Genomic DNA, 21,829 nt, shown 5'->3' with positions numbered 1-21,829 from the left:
TCCCACTGCCTGCTCCCAAATAACCAGCAGCTGCTTCCCAAATAACTGGCAGCCGCTTCCCAAATAACTGACTCAGAGACTTAATATAAATTACAAATGCTCGGCCAATAGCTCAGGCTTGTTACTAACTAGCTCTTACAATCTAACCCATCTCTATTAATCTATGTGCTTCCCTGAGGCTCGTGGCTTTTACCTCTATCCCATTTTTGTGTGCCCAACTGGTTCTCCATCTGGCCAGATTGACTCTGCCTTTCCTCATCCCATCATACTCAGTTTGGCTTTCCTGCCTAACTTTATCCTGTTCAGTTATTGGCCAGTCAGCTTTTTATTAAACCAATCATAGTGACATAGATTCACACAGTGTACAGAAGGATTCTTCCACAGCAGAAGATCCTTTCTGGCATTGAAAGAAGAGCCTTTCACTTAGCTGGGCCTCTCGGTCTGTGGCTGTTCCAGTTCTGAGCATGGGGTGGTGTGGGGGCTGAGTCAGGCAAGCCTTCTTCCTTTCAAACATCTCACAGTTGGGGTAAGAACCACTTCCCTGCCAGAGCCCTCTGTGGGTGGAACCAATATCTTCTTCCAGCAACTTTCCCTTGATACCTGAAGTAGGAAACTTCAGAATAAGAACAGGGCCCACCCTACCCCCCAACTGCCTGGACAAGCAGGAACCCCACCATTCAGAGAGCTCTACCACGGTGGCCTGTGGCTCACAGCCCACCCTGTCAACAGCTCTGCCCCTCTCCCCCACCCCCACTTCATGGAAACAGTCGTAAGTTTATAGCAAGCTAAAAAATGGCCTGAGAAAAATCCAGCCCCCAGCTGGCAGGCGCAGCAGCCCACAGCATTCATCTGAGCTCTGACTTCAACTGGACCCCCATCCATCACAGCCCTCCTGCCATGTGAGAATCCAAACCCAGCCTCCACACCTGGCATCTCAGAGTCACAGAGATGGCAACCAGCAGGCAGGAAAGGCACCTTGTTCCAACAGCCTGCTCCTAAGCAGAAGCCTAGACTAGCGGGGACTTTGCATCTCTATTAATTTTGCCTAATGGAGGGAAGTAAATGTGTGGTCTTTGCCCTTAGTATTATTATTATATTCGTGATGGAACACCAGAGATTTTTCTTTGAAAGACTCTTCAGACTTAAACTATAGTGACTATTTATATTGGTCCTTTATAACGTGAGGAACTAATTAGTACTCACTCATGTGTTGAGTTCACAACCAGAAACACCAGTCCATGCTTATCTAGGCATGGTGATAAGCATTTAGAAAGCAGAGGCTAGAGGACTGAAGTTTCAAGCCCCAGCCTGGGTTACATATTGAGTTCTAGGACTATACAGCCAGACTCTCTATCTTGAGTGAGGAAAAGTAGGGACTGAAAAATCAGCTCAAGTGTTAAGAGCACTTGCTGATCTTCAGAGGACTAACATATAGTTCTCAAGCATCTATATCAGGTGGCTCACAACTACTTGAAACTCCAGCTCCAGAGGATCTTCTGCCCTCTTCTGGCCTTTGGAGGTTATTACACACACACACACACACACACACACACACACACACACACACACACAATTTTGTTTTAAAGAGCAAGAAAAATTGTGTCAAGGGAAACAGGAACTGCTCTGAAAAGTCCTTGCGAATTGGATGAACCCTGAAAAAAGGATCAATCTCCCTTCAGAAAATACTCTTTTAAAATCACTGGGTGGGCAGTGGTGGCACATGTTTAGTCCCAGCACTAGGAGGCAGAGGCAGGTGAATTTCTATGAGTTCAAGGCCAGCCTGCTCTACAAAGCAAGTTCCAGAACAATCAACGCTACACAGAGAAACCCTGTCTTGAAAAAACAATGTGTGTGTGTGTGTGTGTGTGTGTGTGTGTGTGTGTGTGTGTGTGTGTATTTAAGGGGGTGAGCATGGTAGCACACATCTTTTATCCCAGCACTCAGGAGGCAGAAGCAGGTGAATCTCTATAAGTCTGAGTCTAGCCTGATCTACATAGTGAGTTCCAGGCCAGCCAGGGCTATGTAGAGAGGCTCTGTGTCAAAAGAATTCAAAAAGAAACCATGGCTATCTGCAAGAAGCCTGTGCTGGTGCACCTTAGAGAAAGCTGAAGGAAGATGGGGCTGAGAGGTGGGGGATAGGCTGTGCAGAAAGAAGAAAAACTTGAGGGGAACAGGCTGCAAGATCCTTGGAAATCTTGGAGGACATCAGACCTCCCAAGTGTGTTACTCAACCCTCCATTACTACCAACAAGTACCTGAGATAGTCGATGTAAAAAGGGAAAAGGTTTGAAGGCGTCTCACAAAATGGTGGCCAGGAAGCTAAGTACAAAAGAGGAGGCTGTTATCCCAATATCCACTTCACAACCATGCCTGCAATGACCTTCCAATAGGACACTTCCTCGAGTGTCCCACCATGTATGTCCCAATAAAGCAAGAGGATGAGGGCCACACCACATGAGTCTTTAGGGGACATATCACAGGAGTGCTATGTCCCCGGGATGGGGTGAGGTGTCCAGCACAGAAGAGTCATGAATTGCATGTGGCTCCATGGTCTCCACGGACATCTAAAACCAAGATGTGTGGTGGATCAGTGCATGAAGCACTTGCCACAAATTGGAGCTCGGATGCCTGGCAACTGTAGGTCTGGTAGCTCACCTATAATCCAGGCACTCAGGAGTCAGCAGCAGGGGCATCCCTAGAACAAGCTGATTAATGAGACTAGCTGACTCAGTGATCACAGAGTTCAATTAGAGACTGCCTAAATACGTAAAGTGGAGAATGATCAACACCCAGTGTCAGCCTCTGCATGTTGTGGAATAGAATGTGTTTAACTATGTAATACGTTTGTTTATGCTGCATTCATTTAACAATGTAAAGATGTGTAGGACATACAGAATAAAAGAAAGGGAAAAGCCTTGATGCAAAATATAGATGGAGAGAAACAGGTTAAATTAAGTTATACAAGCTAGTGGGACAAGCCCAAGCTAAGGCCGAGCATTCATAACTATGAATCTCCATGTCTTTATTTGGGAGCTGATTGGTGGCCCGAGGAAAGCCTGCTACATCTGCACCTACACCTTTTACACACATGCAAACATTCACACACATACACAACATGCACACACATACACATGAAAAAAATCCGTAAAGATTCATGAGGCTGTTTATACTTTCTGGGTCTCTGAATGTCAATGATGGCATCGTGTAAAATTGCCAGACTTCTGTTGCAGCATAGGACCCAGGGTGTGTGGCAGGGTCAGGAGTCAGAGGATTGGGGAGACAGCTCAGTTAGCAGAGGGCTGCTGTACAAGTCTAAGAACTGAGTGTAATCCCCAGCACCCGTATATAAAGCCAGGCATGATGTTGTGAGCTTGTCAGCCCAGCACTGGCAAGGTTGAGACAGGCAGATGTGGCACATCTTTAAGCCCATCCAGCACTGGGGAGGTGGATCTCTATGAGTTGGAGGCCAGCCTGGTCTACAGAGTGAATTTCAGGCCAGCCAGAGGTACACAGAGAAAATCTGTCTCAAAAAACAAAACAAATAAATAATAATGAAAATTAAAAATAGGTGGATAGCTCCTGGGGAGAGACACTAAATGTTTACCTCTGATACATGCACGCGCGTGCGCACACACGTACACACACGTACACACACGCACACACACGATTCCAGGAATTGGGTTGGGGGCCTAACTCAATGTCACAGCACTTGGCTAACATGCGCAAGGCCCCACGTTCCACCAGCAGCACCGAAAACCAGACAGTCAGACAAACGAGCAACATCCACCAAAAAAGAAAGACAGACAAAATAACCTGAGGACTGATGGAGATTTATTCTGAAGTGTGTAAATGTGATAGGTCAAGTGTCAGAGATATCAAGGATGGAGGCAGGCAGAATTCACTGTATTTTGTACAAATGTCATTTCACAAGCAGCTGCCGTCCCCTCCCCCCACCTCACCCCTGCAAACTAACATAGACTTATCTGTGCTGTCTTGGATATGTGGAGCTGGCAGCTGGGGTCTGATTACCAAAGCAGCTAGGACATGGCTCAGTAGTTCAGTGCCTGCATAGCATGCTCATGGCCTTGGGTTCCACTCCCAGTACTACAGAAACAAACGACAAAAAAGAATGAAAACGAGAAGTTAAAATAACATTTATTACTACAAACTGCTGTGGGATAATCCCTCTGTACACTGTGGATATGTATTTCTCTCATTGGTTAATAATAAAACTGATTGGCCTATAGCAAGGCAGAATAAAGTTGTGGGACAGGCAAACTGAGGGCTGGGATGAAGAAGGGTAGAATCAGGAGAGACACCAGTGAGCTGCCCAAGAAGCAAAACGCTAGAGGACAGGTAAAGCCACGAGTCACAAGGCAATACATAGATTAATAGAAATGGGTTTAATTTAAATATAAGAGCTAGTTAGCCTGAGCTATTGACCAAGCATTTTGTAATTTAATTTTGTAATTTAATTTGTAATTTAAGCTTTTGTGTGTTTATTTGGGGACCAGCTGTCGGGACAAGAAAACTCCACCTCCGTTTACAACAAATTTAACAATAGTAGATCGTTATAGGCTAAGAGAAAGCACTATTAACAGATTCTCAAGTGCCAACCAGTTTTCATCATGCCAATCATAGCCTCTAAAGATGAATATTGAGTATAGAACCACACTGACACTACCAGCTTCCTCACATAGCGAATCAACAGACAGAGCCGTCTAAATTCCATTCCTTTTCCAAGACTTAGCTCAAAGGATTTTGTATCCATTTTAATACAAGTTAAGAACATTTGTAAGCTTGGATAGTGGTGGCACATGCCTTTAGTCCCAGCACTCGGGAGACAGAGGCAGGTAGATCTCTGAGTCCAAGGGCAGCCTGGTCAACAGAGTGAGTTCCAGAACAGCCATGGCCACACAGAGAAACCCTGTCTCAAAAATCCAAAAAGAAAAGAAAAGAAGAAGGAGAAGAAGGAGGGAGAGGAGAAGCAGAAGCAGCATTTGTAAATCACAATCACTGTACAGCTAGTCTACATGGTTGTGCCCATCTAGGCTTGGCTTGATTATATCTGTTGGGTGTACTGATGTATCTACAGGCAGTTGGCAGGTCCTCTGGGAGCCAAATGATTTAGGTGAGCCTTGGCTAAGGTAGCTTCTAGATGACCTCAGTTGTGTAACAATTTCCTCCAAAGCCTCTATCTTACAGGGGTCTCACTAAGAATTAGGATGTATTAAAATGGGGTGAAACATTCCATCTGGCAGGGAAGCCCCTTAAGTTCAGAAAGCACACAACTCAAAGGCTCCAGGAAGTCCCTGAAACTGACCACATACACTAGGCCCCTCCCTCCCCAAGCATAAATAAGCAAAAAAGTCTACTGAGATACACTCTGCCAAGCTGAGATGCCTGGAAGCAGAGATTGGGCCAAGCTACCTGGAAGAGTCAGAGACCACCCACTAAGCAGAGACTAACCATGATGGGTGGGAGGAGCTCTTCAACTGATCTGCCTGAAAAGGACACTCTGTAACCTGTTGAACTTCATGCATACTATGCAGTGTGCTCCAGGTTTCCAGCTTTCGTCACCCATGTTGGGGTGGGCTTTTGGTGACACCATTACCTTTGAGGCATTTCTGCTCCTGTAAGTAACCCCTCACCCATATTCCTTTAAGTAATACCAATAAAACCCATCAGTTCACTATGTGGGATGTTGGTGGTGTCCATACTTTCTTTGTTGCCAATTTTTCATCTGAGGTTAGTAGACATTGTTCATGTCTCTCAAAGAATAGTGTCACACAATAGCCTCTGAACCTCCTCGTGGCTGGCTTGGATTTGTTCTCAAGGTGAAGGAAGGGCTCCTAGAGATCACAGAAGTATATAGGGCTTAGAATCAGTGCCTTATTACCTTTATTGTCACCAGCCAAGACAAGTGACAAGATCAGTTTGGATGCAAAGGCTAGGCAACTAAGCTTCTTGGTGGGGGAGCTGAAATCATAGAACACTGGAGCTCTGAGGCCACCATCTATTTCACCACTGTGGTGGTTTGAAAGAAAATGCCCTCCATAGGCCCACAGGGAGTGGCACTATTAGGAGGTGTGGCTTTGTTGGAGGAAGTGTGTCACTGTTGGGGGTGGGCTTTGAGGTCTCCTATGCTCAAGCTATGCCCAGTGTGGCACACAGTTGCTTCTGCTGCCTGTGGATCAAGATGTTGAACTCTCAGCTCCTTCTCCAGCACCATATCTGCCTGTCCATCACCATGACAATAATGGACTAAACCTCTGAACTGTAAGCCACCCTCAATTAAATATTTTCCTTTGTAAGAGTTACCATGGTCATAGTGTCTCTTCACAGCAATAGAAACCCTAAGATAATCACCAAGTTTGGATTGAATGCTGTTCTACATAGTAAGGAGAATCATCCGAGGTAGCCATGCTTCCGGATTTGTAGGAGTGAGTTTAGTAAGCCTATAGCAAGCAAAAGTAAAAGAATCAATAGCAAGTAGCCAGTGGAGAGAAGCAGCAGGCAGGCAACAAAACATCATCAGATCCTATGCCATGGCATCCAGTAGAGATGCCTGGAGTAGCCCAACTGAGAGAGAGAGAGCTGAAGTAACATCATCAAATAGTGCTTACAAAATCATGCAGAAACTGATGTGGAGGGAGGCAGCCAGTTCCAGTGTGCAGAGCGGTTTCTCGGTGGAGAAGCTTCTTGTTCCCACAGAGATAGTAGGATAAGCGGGACACTTGGAAACAGTGTGCCTCTTCATGCTCTCAAGACCCTTAGATGTTTGTGATTTCCCCCTCTCCATTACAGAGCCAAGGGCCCATCGTGACCCAGAGGTGAGGTTTTGGAGGTGCTTGAGACAACCCTGCTTGAGTCTGAAACAGGGCAGAGATGGGTGTCTGTTCCATTTGCACAATCAGCCACTTACCAACATAAGGAATATTACAGATTTTCTTCCTCTGTGTCCCTACATATGGAATGTATATTTCTATGCATGTCAAACCATGACCAACATCTTTTAGATGGGAATTATTTGGCTCTTTAACTGTTTTATCAGTAAGTTCACTGAGTGAAAAATAACGCCACTTAACCAACTTTCCATTTTTCATAGCAGTAAACACAGGCAAAACTTCAGTGTTGGAAGTTGTTGACAATTTAGGGAAATACATATTCTGGAGCCCTGGGGGCAGGATTAAATTGAAATATTCAGTGCAGCTGCATACATTCCAAGCTTCACAATAGGAGTTGGTTTTGACTCCTTGGCTTTAGGAGTTATCCCCACGGCATTGATTGACATGTGAACTGTAAGTTAGAAGAGAGGTTTGCAAACGGCCAGTTCTTTATGACATTCAACAGTTAAAAACATTTCTAAATGTCTAATAACAAGCAATAGGTTAAATTGTTGGTTTTTTGTTGGGCACAGTGGAGCCAGCCTTTAATCCCAGCACTCGGGAGGCAGAGGCAGGTGGATCTCTGTGAGTTCGAGGCCAGCCTGGTCTACAGAGTAAGTTCCAGGACATCCAGGGCTACAAGGGACACCTTGTCTCAGAAAAAAAAAAAAAAAAATGTTGGTTTGTTTATTTGTTTGTCTAAGACAGGGCATCGTTCTGTAGAGCAAGCGGTCCCAGATCTCACTACGTCACCCATTTGATCTCAAGCTCACGATGTTCTCTTTCTGTCTGAGGCTTCTGAGAGCTGAGATTCCAGGGGCAAGATTTCATGCCCAGCCTTGGTTGTGTAGATCTGTACAATGAAACCGTCCATGGGTATTTCAAATGTTATTTTGGATGTTGGGTGTTGTGACACACACTTCTAATCCCAGCACTCAAGAGACAGAAGCAGGAGAACCTCTGCGAGCTTCAGGCCAGCTTAGTCTACAGAGCAAGTTCCAGGCCAGCCAGGACTGCACAGTGAAAGCCTGTCAATAAATAAATAGATAAATAAATGAATAAGTGTTATGTATAAATGACTATATTAATGAGTAAAAGTATTTTATTAAATAAAAGGTACCAAATTCTAACAAATCCACGATCTAGTTTCCACATGGAAAAATCCATGTGGTAGGGGTGGGGATCTTGTTAAGGATTTAGCTCAGTAGCAGACCACTTACCTAACATGTGCAAGGCCTAGGGGGCTTGCTGTTGTTAGCACACAGAATAACGACTTTTTTTAGGGTATCTGCATACCATAAAGGTCCATGGTCTATCCCCAGATTCAGGACAACAACAACAATAACGAAAATCTGGAATGAAATAAGCCAAAGTAGTGGTAGTTACCTGTGCGTGATGGATTGAAGAATTTCTCTTTCTATTCATTACCACTCTGTTTCTTTTTAGATTTGTTTTATTTTTATATGTATGAGTGTTTCACCTGCAACAGAGGGACTTATGTTGGCTACTTCTGCCCAGCACCTGTTTTGGACTTGAAAGAAAAAGACCTGCGCAGTATTTAATCACTAATGCCATTTACAGGGTGATTTCATGCCGGCCTAGCTTGCTGTAGATCCGAGGAGTGAGTCCTCTCCCAGCCTCCTCACATCTCAATCTGTGCATTGATGACAAGGGTGAATACATTTCCCTCCACGCCGATGTAGTTAAGTCTCTATCTCTTCTTTTTAACCCAGCACCATTTCCAAATCAATTTCTATGGAGAAAGACTACCTGGACATTTAAATCCATCAAAAAGGAGTAAATGAGCATTTCAGATACATCTATCAAGAGAAATGCCTCCTCCTCCCTATCATTGTGGGCTTTGTCAGTCCCTGTCAGATGAATGTCCCCATAAGTGTTTATTAATCATTCCCGTGCTCGCTGATGGGCCGGACACTTTGCTCTTCTGCAGTGGCGACACGCGGAGGATACAGTGGGCTCCTTCTCTCTGTCTTTCCATGCAGTCACTTACTTTGTTAAAGTTAATTTCCGCTCATTTCTGGCTTTGATGGGAAGATTCCTTTATCAATTCAATTCATGTGTGTTGTCTGCAATCAAGGCAATATTGTCTGCTAATGTGAGGTACATTCGATGCTCTCTCTCCATCTTATGCTGACGCCTCTCTTCTACTGGTCCTGCAGTGGAGAATTTGGGACGAGGCTTGCTCCCTGGCCTTCAGAGATGGGCTGGGAGTTACTGAATGACAACCATTCCTCTCTTCCTAGAATTCTTGAGCTGCAGAAGTGATGGGTTTCTGTTTCTCCCAGGAACCACCTAGGTTGAAAAACAAGTTGATGGGAAAAAAAAAAAAAAAAAGAAGGGGTTGGGAATGTGGGGTGGCAGTTCAGTATTCTGGCCACGTCTTCAGAGCCAACTTTCATTCTGTAACTGAACACTCTGTGTTCTAAGTCTCTCAGGAAGTTTTCCCACTAAACCCTCTATCCGCTCCCACCCCAATTCTGTCATATCCCCACCCAGGCTCACACATCCCCTCTCAATCTATCTTCCCAACTTCTTTCTCTCTCTCCCAACCTCCTGCCCTCTGTGGTTTTGAGCTGAAGGCTGTCAGAGAGTGGAGAGCTGGGGGAGAGGGTATGGCCTGCTTTGTCCTGGTAAAAGATGGGGAGAGAGGAGTGTGCACAGAGCATCTCCAGAGGTGTCTGTCTGCCTGTTGCTGTTCCATGCTGCTTACCTGGCTGAGCTGCTGGCTTCCGCTGCAGAGAAAGAAGGGGAGAAGATGGACTAATTCACCCCAGAAAGTCTCAAAACCAAGCTTGCTGATGGGAATTCCCCAGTGTGCCATGAGCAAATCTGATTGGTGACTCAGATCACTTTCACCGGTAAGAGGCAAATGACTGTTCCAAAGGCTAGGTCTACTTATGGCAAGGTGGTCATTTTTTTTTTTTAAAACACAAATCACCTCAAGTGGATTGTGTCTGTCTGTTCAGACCAACTATTCAACCTTTAAATCTACAAGCTTCTCTCCCTTCCATCCTTACTGTTGACAAATACCCTTATATTAACAAAAACAACCTTTCCTCCAAGTAGTGTCAATATGAACGGGAAGGCTGAGGCACGTTCCTTCAGATGGAAATGCCACACCCAGAGAAAGCTTCACCAATGGCCTGACATCTTCTCACATAGGAAAAACAATGAGACACAGCTCCCTCAGACTGAGAGCCCATTCTGTCCTGAACAGTGAGCTCGGAGTCTTACAAATGCATAAACAGTGGTTCCTGGAATGAGACCTAAGAGGTCACAGATCTTATCCCAGGTCAAGCCCATGAACTCGGATGTCTCTGTGCAAGGGGAGGAGTGTGGGGTTGTCACTCTGGCCAGAGATGTAATGCCATGCTGTCCTACGACCACAGGCAGAAGAACATGCAGGCACATGGGCAAGAAAGAGCAGGGAAAGGCTAAAGTCACTTTCTAAAGACAGGTGTGTGTGTGTGTGTGTGTGTGTGTGTGTGTGTGTGTGTGCGCGTGTGTGTATGTGTGTGTGTGTGCGTGTGTGTGTATGTGTGTGTGGTGTGTGTGGTGTATGTGTGTGTGTGTGGTATGTGTGTGGGTGTGTGTGTGTGTGTGTGTGTGTGTGTGTGTGTGTGGTGTGGTGTATGTATGTGTATATGGTGTGTGTGTGTGTGTGTGTGGTGTGTGTGGTGTGTGTGTGTGTGTGTGTGTGTGTGTGTGTGTGTGCAGATGACCTCAGAGGCCAGAGAGAGCATCAGATCCCCTGGAGCTGGAGTTACAGGTGATTGTAAGCTACTTGATGTGGGTGCTGAGAATGGATCTTGGGCCCTCTGCAAGAACACCAGGAACCCTTAACTACTGAGTGGTGGTATCTCCAGCTGCCAAAGTCACCTTTGCAACAAATATACTCTTGCAATAATGATATTGTCCATTCATGAAGGCAGACCCCTTGGGACCTAGTTACCTTTTCAAGGTCTCAACTCTATGGCATCGTGGAATACTTTTAACACAGGGAATCCTGGGGACACATAGAAACCACAGCAACAGGTAATAATACGAAGTAAGGGGAAAGTGCCTGTCTTCTAAAATTAAGAGATGTAGGAATCCAAAGGGTTCCCCAAGCCTTTCAGATCCTCCATGTTACCAGTGAGCTATAGTTAATGATGGGGGCTGTATAAATCTCCAAACTTAAACACAATAAAAAGCTCCAGGGTTGGGGTGTCTCTACATTTCTTTCAGAAGATTCTTCCTTTACACTTCTGTTGTAGATTTTCAGGTGAAATGCTGCCTACCAACACAGCCATGTTCTAAGGAATACAGTTTGCTAGGACTGTGTCCCAGACAGCTTAGGACTCCTGAGTACCCCTGGGTGAGAATCCGGCACTGTGTCCCAATATAAAAATGGCCCCTCTTGGCAGAGAGCTTGCTATCATGCCTAAGGCTCTTGGTTTGATTCTCAGAGAACCAACACACCTGGAGCATCCTCTAGCGGGGTACGAGAAGGCACGTGTGTGCTCAAAGAGGGCTGAAGTAGGAGGAGGGTTCCTGGAGTTCAAAGGCCCTCCAGGATGATGCCATGAGACTCAAGAGCGAAAGGGGGCTGGAGAGAAGGTGCAGCCGTCAGGAGTGTGTACTGCTCTTGTGGAAGACCCAAGTTCCATTCCCAGCACCCATTCTGGGCAACTCCCAACCACCTGTGTGTAACTCCAGCTCCAGGGGACGTGTGGCCTCTGTGGACACCTACATTCATTTTCATGCATGAACATAAACACACACACACACATAATCTTTAGGTAAAGTAATTACTTTAAGAATGAGAAAGAGGCCAGGTGTGGTGGCGCACGCCTTTAATCCCAGCACTTGGACGGCAGAGGCAGGCAGATCTCTGTGAGTTCAAGGCCAGCCTGGTCTATAAAGTGACTTCCAGAACAGCCAGGACTACACAACACAGTGAAATCCTGTCTTGGAAAACAAACAAACAAACAAAAAAAGATGAGGAATTTGATACTGTGTGTATTTCTAACCATGGGTTTTTTGTTTTTGTTTTATTAAAGACAGGTTTTCTCTGTGTTTCTCTGGCCATCCTAGAACTCACTCTGTAGAACAGTCTGATCTCAAACTCACAGAGATCCATCTGCCTGTGCCTCCCCAGTGCTGGAATTAAAGACATGTACCACTACACCCAGCTTTTTCTTAATATTTTAAAAACTAAACAGAATTTTTTAATGGCCTTTCTTTTCCAATATGCCCCTTTGCCCACTACCTCCAATTACTTAGAATTCTAGAGCAATAAAAGGGCAAATAAATGATGTGACCCTAAGGCCTTGTCCCCTCCTCCTTCGGTCCAATCCTGATATGGGACCCTCAGAGGTAGGTCTCTAATAACTCTATCTAGTTGCTGGGGGTATAGCTCAGCGATAGAGTGCTTATGTAGTGTGCATGAGGCCCTAGGTTCAATTCCCCCCCACCAAAATAAGAACAAAAATTGATACTAATAATAATAGCTCCACCTAGACTGGAGCTGCTGTCCAAAGAGCTCCAGGCCCTCCCAGCAGTCCCAGGAAATGTCGTCCTTCCCTGAAGCTGTGAGACACACACAGGAGTCAGCACCCCACACAGGAATCAGCACCCACACAGGAGTCAGCATCCCACACAGGAGTCAGCACCCCACACAGGAGTCAGCACCCCACACACAGAAGTCAGCACCCCACACACAGAAGTCAGCACCCCACACAGGAGTCAGCACCCCACACAGAAGTCAGCACCCCACACAGGAGTCAGCACCCACACAGGAGTCAGCACCCACACAGAAGTCAGCACCCCACACAGAAGTCAGCACCCCACACACAGAAGTCAGCACCCACACAGAAGTCAGCACCCCACATATAGAAGTCAGCACCCCACACAGGAGTCAGCACCCCACACACAGAAGTCAGCACCCCACACAGAAGTCAGCACCCACACAGGAGTCAGCACCCACACAGGAGTCAGCACCCATACAGGAGTCAGCACCCCACACAGAAGTCAGCACCCCACACACAGAAGTCAGCACCCCACACGGAAGTCAGCACCCAATTAGAGGAGACAGCGCCCCACTTTGCATTCAGAAAACTTGACTTCCTTCGCAGGGCCACTTGCAGACTCTGTGGTCATGGACAGTTCCACCTCCAAGTCCGGCTTCTCCACGTCTAGGGCAGGTGATGTGCTGGAGCTCTGAGTAATTGTCACACTCAGGAAAAATCAGGTTAGACAAAGGACACCAGTTAAATCTAAATTTTAAACAAACAAGTGTTTATGTACATTCACATAATATTGGAGACAAAACTATACTAAATTCTTTTGTTTATATGAAATTTAAATTTGCTACGTGTCCTGTATTTTATTTGCTAAATATGACAGGCCTTTCTGGGTAAACCGGCCTATATAATGCTTCTTCGGTTTTTCATTTTTTCTGTTTTTTCTCAGTCCTTTTTCTATGTCCAGTTGCCTTAGTTACTTTTCAATTGCTGTGAAAAGACGCCATGACCACGGCAACTTATAAAAGAGAGCGTTTAATTTGGAGGCTGGCAGTTGCAGAGGGTTAGGGTCCATGGCCATCATGGCAGTAAGTGTGGCAGCAGACAGGCAGGCATGGCACTGGAGCAGAAACGGGAAGTTCACATCCTGAGACAACAACCAGGAGGCAAAGAGAGAGAGCCAACTGGGAATGGCACCCCAGTGACACACCTCCTCCAACAAGGCCACACCTTCTAATCCCTCCCAAACAGTTCTGCCATCTAAGGACTGATCATTCAATACATGAGCCTATGGGCCATATCATTCAAACTACCACAACTATCTTTTAGGAAGACTCTCCCACTCCCATTTGTCTCCTTGATGTGGGGGTCCCCTAGGAATGTATCTATAATCCCCCTTTACCTCCCTCCATCCATTCTAAGATTAATGCTACCATTTTGATATACGTTTCAAGTCTGCCCGCATTTCTAATCAAGCTTAGACCTACGTATTCCTCTGCCTGAGGGACATTAGCAGAATGTTCTGAATGTTAATAACTAAAATGTGGAGCTGGAGAGATAGCTCAGAGGTTAAGAGTACTAACTGCTTTTACAAAGGACCCGGGTTCAATTCCCAGCACCTACATGGCAGCTAACAACTGTCTGTAATGACAGCTTCAGGGGACCCAACACCCACAGCAAAAACATCAATGTACACTAAAATGAATACATTTTTTAAAAAATGTAACACATCACTGAGATGTGCGTCAATGTGGTGTGCCTCCAAAGCAGAACTATCAATAGATCCCATGGGTAAGTTTCTTGCTCCAGCCTTTGATGCTATCACCCATTCATCTCTTCTAGTGAGCAACTATGAGGTAGTAGGCATGATGGATAGTTCTTTCTTTCCTGGTGTTTCACTCCAAGACATGCATGTGTGTATACACCTATGCACTTGCACACCCCACACACATCCTTAATCAGCCCTAGCCTTTAATTCCCCTTAGTCTCTCTGAGTATTTCCTTTTTCTGGTCCTGCTGCCCTTACCCCACCTCAGGCATCCATCACTCATCACTCGGCCTACACAGTCTTCTCTTTCTTCTCCCTAGTCACTCACTAATTTGTTGGGTTCTTTCTGTCTCCACCAACAGAGAATCACATTTCTCAGACTCACATCTGACTCACTTACTCCCCTGGCTTAAAAATCTTGGAACGTGAAGCTGTAGGGATGGCTCGGTGTTTAAGGGCATGTACTGCTCTTGCGAAGGACCTAGGTTCTATTCCCAGCACCCACATGGTGGTTCACAACCATCTGTAACTCCAGTTCTCATGCTTTCTCCTGACCTCTGAGAGCACCAGCATGTGTATATGGTACATAGACATGTGTACAGGCAAAACACAGACACATTTTTTAAAAATTAGCCAGGAATGGTAGTGCACACCTTTAATCCCAATGATCCAGGAGACAGGGGGCAGGCAGATCTCTGAATTCAAGGCCAGCCTGGTCTACAGAGCTAGTTCCACATCAGCCAGGGATACACAGAGAAACTCTGTCTCCAAAAACGAAACCAAACAAACTCTTGGGGGGCAGGCATGGTGTGGTGCACTCCTTTAATCTAAGCTCTCAGGGGTCAAGAGGTAAGTGGATCTTTGTGAATTTGAGGCCAGCATGGTCCACATAGCCTGTTTCAGGACAGGAGGGGCTACATAGAGAGAGCCTGTCTCTAATAGATAGATAGATAGATAGATAGATAGATAGATAGATAGATAGATAGATAGATAGATAGATAGATAAATCTTGAAACACAAGCAGAAACCCAGAGTGGTAGCACGGGCCTCTGTGACTTGGCCTCTGCTTCCTGTACACACTCAGGCCAAACCCTTCTTAGGTCTTCGCTGGCAGCCCAGGCATTTTCTGCCTCTCTGCTCATTGGAACAGCTTGCAAGCACACACACACACACACACACACACACACACACACACACACGCAGACACACACACGCACACACGCACACACGCACACACGCACACGTCAGTTCTCTAGACACTGCTGCTCAGGAAGTAGTCCCTTTGCTAGAGGAATTTCTCACTCACCTCGGCCGGAAAGACAGAATTGTGCTGATGTTTCTTAGCTGTAGACTGTATGTATCTCTTCCCTTCCCAGCCCACCCTCTGCTCTTATAAAACAGGAAAGGTCTGAGACATGAGGATTCTCCACATCTAGAAAGGTGACTGGAACTACCTTGAATGGAATCCATTTTGTCTCTATGAGAATCTGCCTTGGAGGCTGGGGGTGGGTGGGCGGGGCATTGATTGGCTTATTTGTCTGACATTCAGTTAACAAATACATTGAGCTCTGATGATGATCCAGGCCTTGGGATGGGGAAGGACCGGGAGATTCAGAGACCCTTGACCTCCAGGGTCTCAGAGTGTCTGTCACTCCAGTCAGGTGCCTCAGGGTCCAGGTGGAAATCCTAAGAAAATCCAAAGAGGTCCTCATCTGCTATGAGCTAGGGACAGACGTTTTGCAACAGAAAGAGCGGGTCCTCATTCTCCCAGAGCACGCATTTCAGGATGGTGAGGGACACAGAAAAGAGATGAGCAAAGGGCACAATAAACTTAGAAGTTGCATCCAGGGCCAGGAGCCTGTCAGCGAGGGCAGAGGAGAAGAAGGATGGGGTGTTTTAAACAAGGCAGTGGGCTTCTCTGAGAAGGCAAATGACCGCGCGCGCGCGTGTGTGTGTGTGTGTGTGTGTGTGTGTGTGTGTGTGTGTGTGTGAAGGAAATCCACATTTGTGGGTGTTTGTTTGTTGTTTGTTTGTTTCCTACAAATATCTCACAAGGGAGGCCGCGGTGTGCACAGGGGAGAAAAGGCCGGATCGCAGAAATGATTCCGGTTTGAGCTGTCTCTGATGGACACTTGAAAACCCGTCTGGGAGCCGGGAAGCAGGCGCTGGGGGCCAAGGGGCTCTCGGGGGCCCTGTCGCAGGGCTGTCAGGCTAATCCGGCTGCCTGCTCCCACCCTGCCCCTCCCTAGGGGGCGTTTGCTTCGCGGAGAACAGTTCAGCTGAAGCGAGCTCTGCTAGGTGCTTTGAGCAGAAAAGCAGAGCGGCCGCGCAAGAGACAGAGAGAGGGACTGGGGAACAGAGGCTGCTGCAGAGGCGAAGGGCAGGGCGACAGGGCCACCGTGCGCCCGGGGCCCCGGCCTAGCAACCCACGCTTCTCCGGGGCGCAGGACTGTCTATTCCGTGATGACCGGGCGGCAGCGGTGGCCTAGGAGCACCGAGCAGGGAGCTCCCTGCCCATCGCCTGGTTTGGAGCTGACGGGTCGTGAAAACACCCCGGGGCAGGACGGTCCCTGGGCCAGGGCTCTCCCGCTCCGAGTTGCACAACCAACCGTTTCAACATTTCGCCACAAACCCCGTCCACTGTGGGGCCGCACATTAAAAAGTGTTATTCGCTTTGAAGGTTTTGTCTAATGGTTCTAAACTGAAAGAAAATGTTTTCCTATTACTTAATTCAATCATAGCGAAGAGACTTGGTAAAAAGCCCACGGATTTTGTCCCAAAGTGTGACAGAGTTCTCTTTGTGTTTGCTTATCCTCCGCTGTCACACACTTTAATTCGCCTCTCTTTATCTGGCATTCAAAACTTTCTTCAATGACATTCAATAAGGTCCAGGGGCTGCAGGGAGTGGGGGAAACTGGTTATTCCCCCCCACACCCCTCTATATTCTTTCCCAGTAGCTTTGGCCTTGCTTGTATTCAAGGGCTCTTAACCCCTTCCTAGCTTGGAGTGTTGGGCAGCTCCCAGGAGGGCCCCCGCACTGGCATCTCCAGAGGCGTGCCAGCTCTAGGGCTCAGCGGCCTCTCCGTCTACCCTCGGGCCGCATCCACACCCACTCCTCCGGAGCCCGCCTCAGCCCAGCGGGGTGCCCTCTCCACTCGCAGCTCTCCACCACCCAGCCCAGCCCCGATTTCCCAGAGAGCAATTAGAAGGGGAATTAGGCTGCATTGATGCGTACCGGCTGGTTTGCAGGAGCTTTGGGGCCGAGACCGTGGTTTGGGGGCACCCCATGCCAAGCACCAGGGGACCATTGAGCCCTCACTCCAGCTAGATGGCGAGATGGCACGCCCTCAGTGCAGGTTAGTCCCCCTATTGCGGCTCTCGCATTGTGGAAGCGGTTGTTCTCACACACACCCTCTCTCCCATAACAAATCATCTTTGATTTTTTTTTTTTTTTAACCAGTTGTTTGTGGCTGCTCGTACTGGACGGATGTCATGAACAGTGCAAACCGGTGCAGACGCCTCGGGTTTGAGTAGCCTTGCCCTGATTCCCCCACCCCCATCCTCGAAAATCTCCCCCTTCCCGGTCTCACGATTCTGTTCACGACTGAGAGCAGGTGACGGCAGCGATTTGTAAAATCGAAAGTAGTAAATTCGAAATATTTATGCTAATTCCCCATTGTATGGAAAACGCACAGGAACGGAAACAGCTCTGAACTGCGAGTGATTTTTTTAAAAACCGAAGATGTGTACACAGAGCGGGGCATTTGAAGTTGTTTAACCATTGTGTGACCAGGGGGGAAAAAGAGTGGAGCGATAGGAGGAAGACGCGAAGGGCGAGCGAAGCTGGGAGAGACAGAGAGTGCCCTTGCTTTCTCTCCAGCCCTGGGAAGGCGACGGTCCCGAGCGAGCGCATCCACGAATCTAGTGGCGAGTGCGCGAGTGGAGAGTGCTCGGGCAACATCTGTGCGAGTCTAGACCGTCCACACTCGCCACGTTCCGTGGGGTGGTAGAGCGTCATACGGATGGCTGCGCTTTCACGCCCCACGCTCTGTATCTGTCCACATTTCCAAAGTCTACCCATCCCGGCGCTCATTTTATTGTTTTGTTTCTTGACATGCGCGGCCCTGGTGTTGAAGGAAAGAGCTAGTTGACCACGGGCCACCGAACAAAGACTAGGGATCGCAGGCAACACCAGAGTTGAAAAATTCAGAGAAAACAGAGGGGCAGAAATGAAGCCGGTCTTGAGTGGGGAATAGCGAGCCCCTCTTCCTCCTCTGAGGCCATCTTCTATCCAGAAACCCTGTTCTGTCTCCAACGCTGGGAGAGAAGGGACTCCACAGGTGGGAATGAGGGCCGTCTGCTAGGACGCTCGCGGGATGCAGAGCTGAACAGAGAGAACTAGGAGAAAGCATTACACTTGCTATGTCTGGGGAGGGGGGGGTCTCAAGGAAGAGGTAACAGAGAGAAAGGGACCAACTGGGCAGAGGAGATGGGTGTGTGTCCACGGGGATCTGTGGAAGCGAGGCAGCACGGGTGCAAAATCAATGAGATAAATGGGCCGATTGCCAGCGCAAAGCCAAAGGGGAATAAGAAATAAAGAGAAAGAAAAGAATATTAAATCGCGGGAGAATGAGAAAATAAACCCGAAAAGGGGAGTGGAGGGGGCGAGTGCGCCTGTTACGGCGTGGGTGGGGTTGACAAGAATAGAGTACATTATGCAGTTCATTTAGTTAACAAGTGAAATAATGAGGAAGCGTGCAGAGAGAATGCCAAGAGAAAGGGCACAAAAACCCTATTGAGAGGCCCCGGCCGCTCCTGGCGTAGCCCATCACATGGCAATAGTCCTATTTAAGCGGCGGCGCCGGCGTCTTTCAGCACCACTAGCGCTGGCCAGCACCTCGCGCGCTCCGGGAGGCGCCCGCAGCGGCAGCAGCGGCGGCAGCCAAGGTGACTTCAGCTCCGGCTTGAGTCGCGCGTGGAGCCTCCGGGGCCCGGGCCGTTGCGGGAGGCCGCGGCCGGGGTAAGCGAGTGCAGGACCCGCAGCTCCCTTAGGCGCCAGGGGCAGGCTGGCGGCGGGTGGACCGCGCGCCGGCGCCATGCCACGTTCTTTCTTGGTGGACTCCCTGGTGCTGCGGGAGGCCGGCGACAAGAAGGCGCCGGAGGGCAGCCCGCCACCGCTCTTCCCTTACGCGGTCCCCCCGCCGCACGCGCTGCATGGCCTCTCGCCCGGCGCCTGCCACGCGCGCAAGGCCGGCTTGCTGTGCGTGTGTCCCCTCTGCGTCACCGCCTCGCAGCTGCACGGGCCCCCCGGGCCGCCGGCGCTGCCGCTGCTCAAGGCGTCCTTCCCTCCCTTCGGATCGCAGTACTGCCACGCGCCCCTGGGCCGCCAGCACTCGGCCGTGTCTCCTGGAGTCGCCCACGGCCCGGCTGCGGCCGCAGCAGCTGCCGCGCTCTACCAGACCTCCTATCCGCTGCCGGACCCCAGGCAGTTCCACTGCATCTCCGTGGGTAAGCGAGGTCCCCCGCGCGAGCTGGCGTGGAAGAACCGGTGATGGCAGGGGGCAAGTGGGCGAGCTGGGAAAAGGTGCGCAATGAAGGCGGTGAGGATCCTGTCCCGGATCTTCCAGGGGCGCTCACAGTGTGGGCCGGGGCAGGACGCAGGAACCGGGGTGAGGGCTGAAGATACTGGGTGTTTAGGGGCGGGGTGGAGGGTTGGAGGTTGAGGTCAGCTTCAGGGAGTTGCATAAAGGGGTGTTAGGGACGACCTAACAGAGAATAAGGGATTCTGTGACTTGGCAAAGGGGTGCCCGCCTGTGGTGAGTGGAAAGGGTGTGTGTGAGGGTCCAAGGTTGAAGCTTACCGCAGTTCAGCGGGAAATGAGGCCGGAGGCTCAGACGTTTGATGACTTCTCTCTCTGCCCCCGCGTCGCCCCTCCAGACAGCGGCTCGAACCAGCTGCCCAGCAGCAAGAGGATGCGGACGGCGTTCACCAGCACGCAGCTCCTAGAGCTGGAGCGGGAGTTCGCCTCCAACATGTACCTGTCCCGCCTGCGGCGCATCGAGATCGCGACCTATCTGAATCTGTCCGAGAAGCAGGTGAAGATCTGGTTTCAGAACCGCCGAGTGAAGCATAAGAAAGAGGGCAAAGGCAACAGCCACCGCGGCGGCGGCGGGGCAGGGGCGGGGGCCGGCGGGGGCGCAGCGCCAGGCTGCAAGTGTTCCTCGCTCTCCTCGGCCAAGTGCTCTGAGGATGACGACGAATTGCCCATGTCTCCATCCTCCTCCGGGAAGGATGACAGAGATCTCACAGTCACTCCGTAGGTGCGCCCTTCAGAGGACCACTTGCTCCCCAGCCCTTCCCGCACCTCAAAGACTGGTTCCCCAGGCACCCGCCGCCAATCGATGGATTTGGGTAGGGCTTCGCCGTTGTACAGAGACAGAGCTAAGACTTTAGCAGAGACTTGAAGACAGTGCCCCTGGCCCTTAGGCTCCAAAGGTGTCTAGGAGGACTCCAAGCGCTGAACGCAAGTTCTCCGGGTCCTCTTCCCAGGACACATCCTTCCCCGAGGCGTGCAGGCCCGAGCCCAGCGCCTTGCTGGCCGACGGCGCCTCCTCACCCACCCATTCTGGGATGGTCCAGGCTTTCTCGCTGCCTCTACCCTCTCCTCCTCGGTCAAGCTGGGCCTTTCACTCCGCGAATGGCTGTTTGCTTCCCTTTTAACATTTTTTTTTTTTTTCTTGTCCTCAACTGTTTTCCCACAGTGGTCGTTTTTTGCAACGCGCTTATGAACTGAACTTTTCCCTTTTCCTTCCCTCCCCCTCCTCAGGGAGCCTCTTCCTTCAGTCCTGTCCCTTCAGCAGGGACAGGTTCGAAGTCCTCTTAGCAACTCCCGTGGCGTTGTGTTGGGGAAAATGACTTAGTTTGTTTCCAACACGTTCCACATTCCCTCAGATGAAAAGCGATCCCTCTCCTCCGCCATAAACGACCTCTCCCCATCCTCCAGGTCCCGACCCCGCTGGGGACTGACTGTGTAATAATTGTATGGTCTCTGTAATGCCAGAAGATATTTATTTATTTATTTATGTACAAAATTTTAAATAAACTTTTTTTTCTTAGAAAGTCCTTTGCCTTTGGGTGCCTAGGTTTGGAATATGGGCTAGGCAGGCACGGGCATAGGCTGACACTCTTCTGGGGCATTGTAGAAGTCCAAGAGCAGCTTCTCACCTTACAGCCAGCCACCGCCCTCCCCACACCCCCAGACTCCTTGGAGCTCTCGGTTTCTGCTCCAGCTCCGCGCCTTTCCCAGTGTTCTTGTGCGGGCCCCACATGGTGCTCCCTCGGCTCTCCAGCAAAGGATGCGATACCTTGGTGGCTAACCCCAAGGTATGAGACTAGAGGCTTGTCTTGACCTAGCCTTATTTAGAAAGGGCACACCTTGTTTTGCTTCCAGGCAAAAGGTTCTTGCAGCGGCGCCCGATTCTAGGTGAGAATTGCGATGACCAGAAGCGACCTCATTTCTGGAGCAGTAGGGAGCCAGCACCTGGGGTTCAGGACCCCGCATTCTGGCCAATTCTATTAGAAACCCCACAACCGCTATGACGTTGACTCTACTCTTTAGTCTTCCTGAGGGGGGTGTCTGTGTGGGTTTT

The 21,829-nt window shown here is 49.0% G+C and overlaps 1 protein-coding gene across 1 annotated transcript; it reads left to right on the top strand.

Moving 5' to 3' along the window:
- The first annotated feature begins 19,077 nt into the window (after positions 1–19,077).
- Gsx1 (GS homeobox 1) lies at positions 19,078–20,908 on the top strand. The gene is made up of 2 exons (XM_036172663.1): positions 19,078–19,688; positions 20,118–20,908. Exons 1-2 carry the CDS (start codon positions 19,277–19,279, stop codon positions 20,498–20,500), a joined length of 795 nt encoding a protein of 264 aa, XP_036028556.1. The 5' UTR covers positions 19,078–19,276; the 3' UTR covers positions 20,501–20,908.
- The last annotated feature ends 921 nt before the right edge of the window (positions 20,909–21,829 follow it).

The sequence above is a fragment of the Onychomys torridus genome, chromosome 22 (assembly GCF_903995425.1).
Source record: "Onychomys torridus chromosome 22, mOncTor1.1, whole genome shotgun sequence".
Classification (NCBI taxonomy): Eukaryota; Metazoa; Chordata; class Mammalia; order Rodentia; family Cricetidae; genus Onychomys; species Onychomys torridus.
The sequence above is the reverse complement of the archived record's forward strand: the minus strand, read 5'-3'. Positions and strand labels throughout refer to the sequence as shown.